This window comes from Rhamphochromis longiceps, linkage group LG4 (genome assembly GCF_057381845.1).
Source record: "Rhamphochromis longiceps isolate RC_006_pf linkage group LG4, R_longiceps_female_GT1.1, whole genome shotgun sequence".
Taxonomy (NCBI): Eukaryota; Metazoa; Chordata; class Actinopteri; order Cichliformes; family Cichlidae; genus Rhamphochromis; species Rhamphochromis longiceps.
Genome location: NC_140560.1, coordinates 16,011,382 through 16,020,731, shown reverse-complemented (window position 1 = coordinate 16,020,731; position 9,350 = coordinate 16,011,382). Strand labels below are relative to the sequence as shown.

Sequence of the window (9,350 nt, the reverse complement as noted above, 5' to 3'; positions counted from 1 at the left end):
GATATTTAATTGGGTTATAGCAGTCACAGTGGAGGCTAATGTCCACTTCCTTTGTGTCTCTGCAAACAAGATCGTCAAAGAGGTGAATCTGTTTGACGATCTTATTGTGAGTGTTAAGGTGTTAATGTGTGATATTATTTATCTGCATTAGTTCTATACCACAAATGCATTGATGAATTTTCATTGGTGTTTCTGAAGGACCTTCTGCTGCTGATTTCAATTGGTCAAATTCTCCTTCAGTCAGAAAGATTTGATTTGAAAGATTTGATTTAAGAAGGAAGTTTTAAATCTCTCCCGATCGTGGTGTCGGTTATTCTCAAAGATATGTTTTATGGACAGAAAAGCTTTGTTCAGGGCCCATGGCTGCCCAGGAGTCAAATGAACAGTAAAGCACTTTCCTAGTATCCATCCTACATCCTGTTTCTTTCACTTTGCTCCTCCATCTCTAGTTCTCTGACTCCGTCAGCCTTGGATGCTCTTAATTAAATATAGTCAATGTAATTGTGATTGATCATTCAAGCAATATGGGAGTTTAAAGGAGTTTAAATTGATTGTCAAATCAAATTGTGGAGGCGCCGGTTGCCTGAATGAATACAGGATGAACTGTGATAAACATGCTGAACAAAAATATTAAATATAATTATAATTATGGACATGTTTATTGTGGCATTAACCATTTTGTTTGCAAGTGTTGTGTCAATTTTGTCACTGTTGGATGATATGCCTGATGTAAGATTCAAGCTTAATGCCCTGCATAACAGTGCTTTGAACTTTGGTGATATGAAAACTCTGTAGGTTATGTTGCTCTCACTGATGGATAGATGGCAAATTCCAAGATGGCTGTTGTAAAATAGAATTTCCACTCCTCACTAATTTTGGCCTAGGCTGCTGTGAACTTCCTCTGATCCACTGATGTGTTTTTACACCCCTCTGCATTTAATCATTACTTATAATTTATCGCTGGCTCTCTTCCACTGTGTGTGTGTGTGTGTGTTTTTTTTGTCCTGTCTTCCTCCCCTCACCCCCAGCCGGTCCCAACAGATGGCCGCCCCTCCCTGAGCCTGGTTCTGCTGGAGGTTTCTTCCTGTTAAACGGGAGTTTTTCCTTCCCACCAAAGCGCTTGCTCACAGAGTGACAGTGGGGTTTTCTGTTTTCTCTGTGTTATTATAGGGTCTTTACCTTACAATATAAAGCGCCTTGAGGCAACTGTTGTTGTGACTTGGTGCTATATAAATAAAATTGAATTGAACTGAATTAAACTAAATATAACTTCAAATATGTAACATATCAGTTTTTCTTTAAGTACATTTTATACTCTGCAGTGTTTCCATTTTATTTTCGATGACCCTGGAGGGTCCGACTATGAGAAAATCTAAAATGTTCTTTCACTTTTTGTCTTATCTTCCTTTGTCTTTGTCCATGTTTCACGATAAAGTCAAAAACCAAAACTTGCTTCCTTTTACTCCCAGCACGTTCCAGCATTTTTTTTTTTACATTTATTTTTTACTCTAAAGAACAATATAGAAGATATAGGCACCCCCGTCCCCCACCACCACCAGTATTTCCTTTTTGCCGGTATAGTCCTCTGTGTTGGGATTATTGCCAAAAATAATACGGACCGACACACTGTGCATTAATTTCTCTCTCTTTATGCCGTCTGCTTTGTGATCCATTAAACACCGCGGTGCGTGCACGCCCAGCTTGGCTCTCTGCTCGTTTCTCGCGCCCGGGTGTGAGTCTCCTACTGTGCGCCGTATTCCTAAAGCCGGGGATCACGTCACGTGTCACGGCTCCCGGGTCCTGGGCCAAGTTTTTTTTTTTTTAATTCCGTGTCAGACCATCCACGGAGCTTCAGCTCAGAAAGCCACACGCCCCGACCCTCCTGCGCGCATCTCCGCTCCACGCTGCGTAACGAGCACCTCAGAGAGGAGCGGATGGATGGATGCATGGATGTGGATAGATGTTCCCGTTTAACTGAACGCGCCAAATCAAGACGACTTTAAGTGACTTATTTGATTACTTCCAGCGATTTCCAACGACCCTCGGATTACATCTGATCTTTGGAAAGCCAAGGAAGGATATTTTTTTGTTTTGTTTTGATTTTTTTTAAGCGAGAGAGAAGAGAGGAAAGAAGGAAAGGGAAGCTGAGAAAGGCTGGGTGCGCTAGAAAGACGGAAAGTCACGGATCATGCTTATGGGAACTTCCGATTCCGTCTCAATAAGGTAGTTTAAAACAATAAAGTTCTTCTGTTTGCATGTGATTATTTTTATACACACTGAGTGCAGGAGATAGTCCACTTTTTAGGGGCGAAAAACGGGAAAAAGCACAGATGATGCGCGCTCTGGTGGCTTCTACTTCCATTAATACCGTTTAAAACGCGTATGGAAGTACTTTTACAGCAACTGTTCATATCAAAGTGTTTTTAATATTGTTCGGTGTTTACAAAAGAACCCCAGGAGGAGAGCTTCCAACTGCCTGAAGGGTCAGATGCGCTCTTCTCACGTAACACCAAACGGCGGACAACAAAGCCCGTTAAAAAAGAAAGAAAAAAGAAAAGCTTCCTCAAAAGGGTAAAGTCTGTTAGCTGGATTACGATCACTAATGTTTTTGTTCTCGACGTTATTCCACTTATTACAATAATAATCAGTATTGCTGTGGTGGTTTGGTTTTTTTCCTCTTTTTTGGCGCATTCCCTGCCCACCATTGCGTGGTGTGGGCTAAAAACCTTCAGCAGACCAGAGACAGAACAGTCCATCTGTTCAATCACATAGCAACAGGAAGAGAGAGAATGAGAGAGAGAGAGGGAGACAGAGTGGGAAAAACATCCCTCTACTATTATGATACTCTTATAGTACTCGCACTTAATTGTTACCTAATTTCACTAAACACATTTTCGCATTTCTACTAATTGCTGCAACAGCAGGCAGTTGTCAGTCTGTAGTGCTCCATGGTGCCTTTACTGTGTTATTACTATGGCTACTATGAAATTCAGGCTTGATGTTCTGACAGAGACTCCCAGTTTTGTCTGATGAAAGCATTTATTGTTTGTTTTTTTGTTCGTTTTAAGGGGAAAAGAACACAACTGAGAAGAAAGGCTATTTAAAAAAAAAAAAAAAAGCCCATGAAAAGCCTAAAGCCCTGGCAGATTTGTAAAAGGACTGTATTGGAAATCTGTGTTTTAGATTGATTGGAAGCGCCTGCTGCTCAGGGATTGGAGGAGGAAATGGCCTAAGTGTTTATTTGGCTCCTTGTGCGATTTGTCTCCAGTTGCTCTTTGCCAAGTTGATCTTTCACTCGCTTCTTTTTCTGTCACCGTTAATCCTCTACCTTCATGTCTGCCTCCTTTGACTCACCGTGGGCTCCCTCCCCACTTTCCGACTCCCTCTAACCTTCTTCTCTCCTCTGACCTCCCTTCAGAGTGGCTCTGCCTGATGCTCTATCATGACTGATGGCGAAGGGAGAGCGCGCTTTCAGTACGCAGAGTGCCAGGAGCTGGAGGAGGTGCGGGAGGAGGTAAGGCTTGCTGTACCGACATCCTACAGGAATGACGGCCAAGGTCATGAAGATGACCCAGGAAGAAGACGCCCGGATGATGAGGAGGAAGAGGAGGAGGTGGAGAGGACGAGAAGGAGCAGCAGGAGGAGGAGGAGGAGGAGCAGCAGCAGTAGCATTCAAGGAGATGGAGAAAATGAGTGGAGTCCTGAAGTTCAGGGGGATGAAGAACAGGAACCGGAGCTGGAAGTGGAAGATGGACCAACACTGGGAGTTCGCATCACGGCTCCCATCCGTGATCCAGACTGCGTCTCCGAGGAGGAGGAACAGCAGCCGTATCCGGCCCTGGCCCCCGTGGCCTTCTTCTGCTTAAAGCAAACAACGAGGCCTCGCAACTGGTGTCTCCGCATGGTCTGCAATCCATATCCTTTAACATGCTGGAAATCTGACCCTGGTAATCGGTAAGACAAAATATGTCCTCTGCAATGTTTGTGTGTGTGTGTGGTGGCACGCCTGCATACACGTTTGAGTTGTCAGTAGAAACTTGCTGCTTCTATATAAATACACAAGCACCAGTGAGAGACTCACACTGGTGACACGTGCAGACATGAAGGGCGTGTCTTGGTATTGGGCAAGAAGTAGATGTTACCTGTTGTGAGTCTTTGTCCTTTGCTGATGTGAGATTTGGCTGTTTTACATGCTAAATCTTTTGTGCAACAATTTGCATTTCCCTCTGTGTCTATAAGGTTGGTATTATAACCTCCAAATCTGGTGGGTTGGTTATTTTTAGGTAAATTAGCTTTTCTGTTATAGGACCTGTTAACACGCCTAATTGAGACAGCCCCAAGTACACCCAGCACTCGGTCTGTTTGCCTCTATAGACTGAAAGTGCTGTAACACTTACCTGGGCTGCTTTAGGCTCAGATTCAAGCACAAATTAGTTCCTGGCTATATATATATATATTCTTTTGAAGCTCATCAGTCAGTTCGAGCTGTATTCCCTCTACTAACAGTTCTGGCAGCCATTTTATTCTAATAATCAGATATTTTAATTTAATTTCAAAGTGCCAAGTAGTCCAAGTGAAATTACTTCCTAGGAGAAGTGCTCATGTCTGCTTTACTTTCTATTATTACCCCCTCAGCCGAACATCCTGCCGGGATCATTTTCATCTGTGGGATGTTTTAACACACAGGAGCATAAGAACATAATGTGCATCCAGATATAGGCGCTATGAAAAGAAGCTGAAGATGAACCGCTGTAATATGTTTTTTTTTTCATTTGTGATGTGGTTAAGTGGGTGGTGTAAAAACAAAATTAGGACCTGACTCACATTTATTTTCCTAAGTGCTTCCTGAGTACCTGGAATTTAATATAGAAGGTACCAAGAGTATAAAAATACAAGCATGATTATAAAAGTAAACTACATTTATTCTGTCTCTGAGATTCTATCTCTTTGTCTTCAAGTGATTAAAAAACCCAACTCTGAATAGGTGCATTCTGACAAGCTTCTGCTGTGTTCTTGTAGACCTATGATAGTGGAAGCTTGAAGGTGTAGTGAATCTAAGAAGGATGATCTGACGTGGTGTTTGAAGTCGGAGAAGAAAAACATGGTGTAGAAAGGTAGATAAACAGCTAGATAAAGGGGCAACCTTATGCCCACAAATTTCCTCTCTGAGACTTCTGTGTGTTTTGAAGCGGAAGAAATCGAAAAAGAAACTTTAAAACGGCGACATATGCACACACACACACACAGTTTTGTTTCAAAGATTCATTAATTTGCCTTCATCATTAAAGATCATTAAAGATTATCAGCTCTAGAGATTGGAGTGGATGATTCATGCGGTATTCAGACTGACACTGTGACGTGGGTCAAACCCACGTTGATGATCTGTCTGAATAGGTCAGTGTGCGTCAGCCAACGATCCCTCACGACCCTCCTCTCGAGAAGAGCTGAGCATTGTTGTGGTGGACCGCTGTTTCTATTAGAAATGTACCAAAAGGAAGTTGCAAGTTGCAAGTCGTGTCTTCTGTCATGTGGACTTGTGCCTAATGATGGTTTGCTAAAAGATTTGACGCACATGTTTTGTGTTCGGTTGCTTTGGTGATTTTGTCTTTCCGCTGCTACAAACAACTCTACAAAAGAAAGGTCAAAACCATTGCAGGACCTTTAGCCCTCAATGTGAGCAAAGCCTCAGAAGAGCAACTTTTTTCAATTGATTTAAAAAAAATCAACTCAAACCTTTATTGACATTTCTAATCTTACATATGCACAAATACAAATTTATTGGTCTGACAATACTACAAGGGTTGTCACCGTAGTAGAATTTCAAACTGATACTGGTACTGGGAAAATACTCAATAATCGATGCAATTTTTGGTACCACAGAGACAGAAAAAAGGACAAAATTAAAAAAAAAAAAAAAAACCAACGAAAGATAAGAGCAATAATGGTTCGTGTAAATAGACTCAGCTACACCTCTGTTTATTTCCTTTGCTTTTGGTGACTTGGCACCATATATTTCATGGTGATCAAATAGTGTAGGCAGAAACAATACAGCCAACCTTACCAGTAGACTCTTCTCAGGTTCAACAAGGGGCTTTAAGAGACACTTTTTAGGGGTAAATAATTTGTTATCCTGTTAAATTAATCCTTCCTAATAACATCACTGACAGGTAGGACCGATGATGGCAACAGTAACGTTATCATTTTTTACTACCTATACCTGGTACCTTAACAATAACCTAACTGTCGGCTAATGTGCGGAACTGCTAACAGTTAAGCAGCTAACACCATCATAAACGTTAATATCTGTGTTCAGCAACTCAGTGCTGCTGAAACAGGAGCTTTACTGACCTCGCGGAATTCTTCATAAAGACTTCGGTGTCAGTCTTTAACACGCTTTGTTTTATTATGCCACTGCTAATGTGTTCAGCTGCTAGTGACGGGAGGGGCTGGGCCTGTCTGCTGTGTGTGAAGTTTGTCAGTGAAAAGAGGGAAATATGGTATCAATACTGCTGCAAATGAGTATCTAATCTGATTGCAATCAGGCATGTATTTATTTATTTATTATGACAGCCCTACTTGGTACATACAGTAACTCCAGTACTGAAAAAGGTGACGTTTTTTTAGAATTTTGGTATTGAAAAGCACTCTGTCTGTTTTGATGTCATCACTGTCTGTTACCGATGTAAGCCTTTCTGCAGCATTTCTACCATATATTTTTTAAAACTGAACCCTTGCTTACAACCTAGATGATATTATCAGAAACTCTTTCTCCTTCATGATCTGACCTTTAAGTGAAAAATTGGTTGCCCATGACTCCACACTCTGGTCCCTTGTTGATCTCGTGTCAGCTGGAGTGATAAGAAGACTGTTTAATTGTCCTTGAGAAGAAAACCTAGTATTCCCTCATGGGGTAAAGTGCCAGTGAGCCATCACCTAATTGATCACATGTCTCTAAGCACCAAAAAGCATCTCTACCAGCTTCCTCATTTCATTTTTGTGGATAGTACAGAACTCACAGGGAATTTCTCATGGGGATTAAAATCCCATTTTTTTTATGAGTTGTGCTCGCTGCAGGCGCTCAAGAATCGAGGCGTGAAAAAGTAAGGCAAGTTATGTTCTCTTACAGAACATGCTAATGGCTAATAGAGATATTAAAATGGGACTGTCCTGCAGCGGGAGAAAGCTGCATCTAAAATTTGTTGTTAAATAATTTAAAGGGCTATAACGTGCCAAGCATGTGTTGGCTTCTTCTTTTTAAAAAATGGACCAAAAAGCAAAAAGTGATAGGAAGTCCGGTCGGGTCTTTTTCATCGAATGTTTTGGATTTGGACATAGAAGTCGTAGATGTTATTTGTAATTGTTCACTAAGACGAATACAGCGCCAACTGGAGCAAGCAGATGAGGAACAAAGAAGGTCCGAAAGGATTAAAGCATGTCCAGTTAAGCAAGCCGACACATAGGACTTATGGTTTGGTAACCTGCTGTCCGACAGATGCTAGTGTTGCGTTACATTACCTCTGTTTTGTTCACCGCACTGTAGCAGGGCTAATACTGCAGTAGCTGCTGAAGCAGACCACTACTATGAAGCAGATGCCCCTATGGTTAGCACATGTGCGCTTCACTGCTTGTGCGCTGATCACATGTCTGATTTCTATCTGAGTGCAGACTTATTTATTCATTTTTTAAGATATGTTGTTTGAAGTTGACAGGCTGTGCTATTTGTACCAAGACAGCAAGGCTAATGAATGAGACGCGTACTGTCACATGCTCGGCCTTGCATTATGACTGCTCGTTTAAAACTGGATACGGGTTATGTCATAAGAGCTGATCTCACCGGACATCTCTCTGTGTTGTATTCCTGCGTGTCTGTGAGTGTGTGGGCGTGCGCGCAGAACCCACTGTTAGCAGCGCAGAGTTGGTGGTCCACAGTAGGTTATGTAAATATTTTTCGGAGCATAAATTCTCTGCCACTCAGCAACAAAATGAATGAACACATTGGGAGAAACGAGAGACTGTAGAGGAGGGGAAAAAAGAAATAAAGAAACAACTACATCCATAAATTTCAAACCACGCACCTCTGAATAAAAGTGTTTTATATCACATCCCGATTCCAACATGTGTAGTCCAACAGTAAAATATTGAATCTGTACTGAGACGGTCATTGATCACCTGTGACAGTAAAAACAGGTCAACAGTTGCTCACAGTTACCAGAATAGCATTTCAGCACAACAGCATTTGTCATTCAACTCAAGTCTGTTCCTCACTGGTGATCAACTAGTCTGCTCATGTCCAGGAAAATGCACACTTAATAGAGCAATTGATTAGGTCTTGATTAGCCTAGCATGCAAATAGACTTTAAAGACAAAATTGGCATTTTTTATTAATTTCTTTTTAAACTGATGAAAGTCACCCTAAAATATATTGGTTTAGGTGATCTCTGAGTACAGCGTGCATCCACTAGATCTCTGTAAATCCCCCTAACAATCTTCTGCTATTCCCAAACTTTTGCACCCAGACATCACGCAGATGTTGAGCGGTAGCTGGTTAAAGAGCACTGGATGCCCTACCTGCTCAAGTTGGACATTTGCGTTCTCATGTGCAGCTTCATTGTGTGACATTGAGAAAGTACATGGCTACATTGCACATGTGAGAAATCCTAAGGAGTGACAGTAGTACTGTGGCCCTGAGAGGTCAAAAACACTGCAACTAAAGGCAACATCAGCAAATAGAAAAACGCTGTGCACAAAACACAACAGAAGTTGAGTAAAATAAAATGGAAGTGTTTTGGGGAGACAATAACGTGACAGAGCAGCTGTGGGAGTGACAGAAACCACAACATGTGACATTGCATTGAGACCCGCTTAAAAGAAGCTATCTGTGTTGTGAGGAAGAAAAAGATGCAGATAATGTGTGCTTTAATTGCACAATTCATGTAATACTGCAGGTACATGTTTGCTATTAGCCATTTGTTGTTAGCCTGTCACTGGCGCAGATTTTCCTTCATGTCTCTCCTAAGACACTTCTGTTGTGTTGCATTCAACCTCCGCTATGTTTTGTGTGGTTTTGCAGCTTTTTTTTCTATTTGCTGGTGTTTTATTTAGTTGCAGTGCATTTGACCTTTTAGAGCCACTGTACAATAGCCCTAAAATATGGACAAAAAGAATGTAGCTAGCTAATGCTGTTTATGCTAATAAACAGCATTAGCTAGCATCAGCGTTCTTTCTTTTGTTTAAAACAACTGCTTTTTAGATGTTCCTGTTGAGTAGAGACCTAAAATAAATCTGACAGTTACATCTGAAACAATCTGAAAACAAATGCAGGATCACAAGAATGAACATTATGGAGTCGC

At 41.4% G+C, this 9,350-nt stretch overlaps 1 protein-coding gene across 1 annotated transcript in view; it reads left to right on the top strand.

Annotated features, from left to right (window-relative positions):
* Positions 1-1,818: 1,818 nt before the first annotated feature.
* cacna1ha (calcium channel, voltage-dependent, T type, alpha 1H subunit a) overlaps positions 1,819-9,350 on the top strand; it is a 136,839-nt gene continuing 129,307 nt past the window's right edge. The window contains exons 1-2 of the mRNA XM_085403492.1: positions 1,819-2,223; positions 3,419-3,915. Of these exons, the coding sequence (XP_085259618.1) occupies positions 3,443-3,915 (473 nt within the window). The 5' untranslated portion in view covers positions 1,819-2,223; positions 3,419-3,442. The remainder of the gene's footprint in view (positions 2,224-3,418; positions 3,916-9,350) is intronic.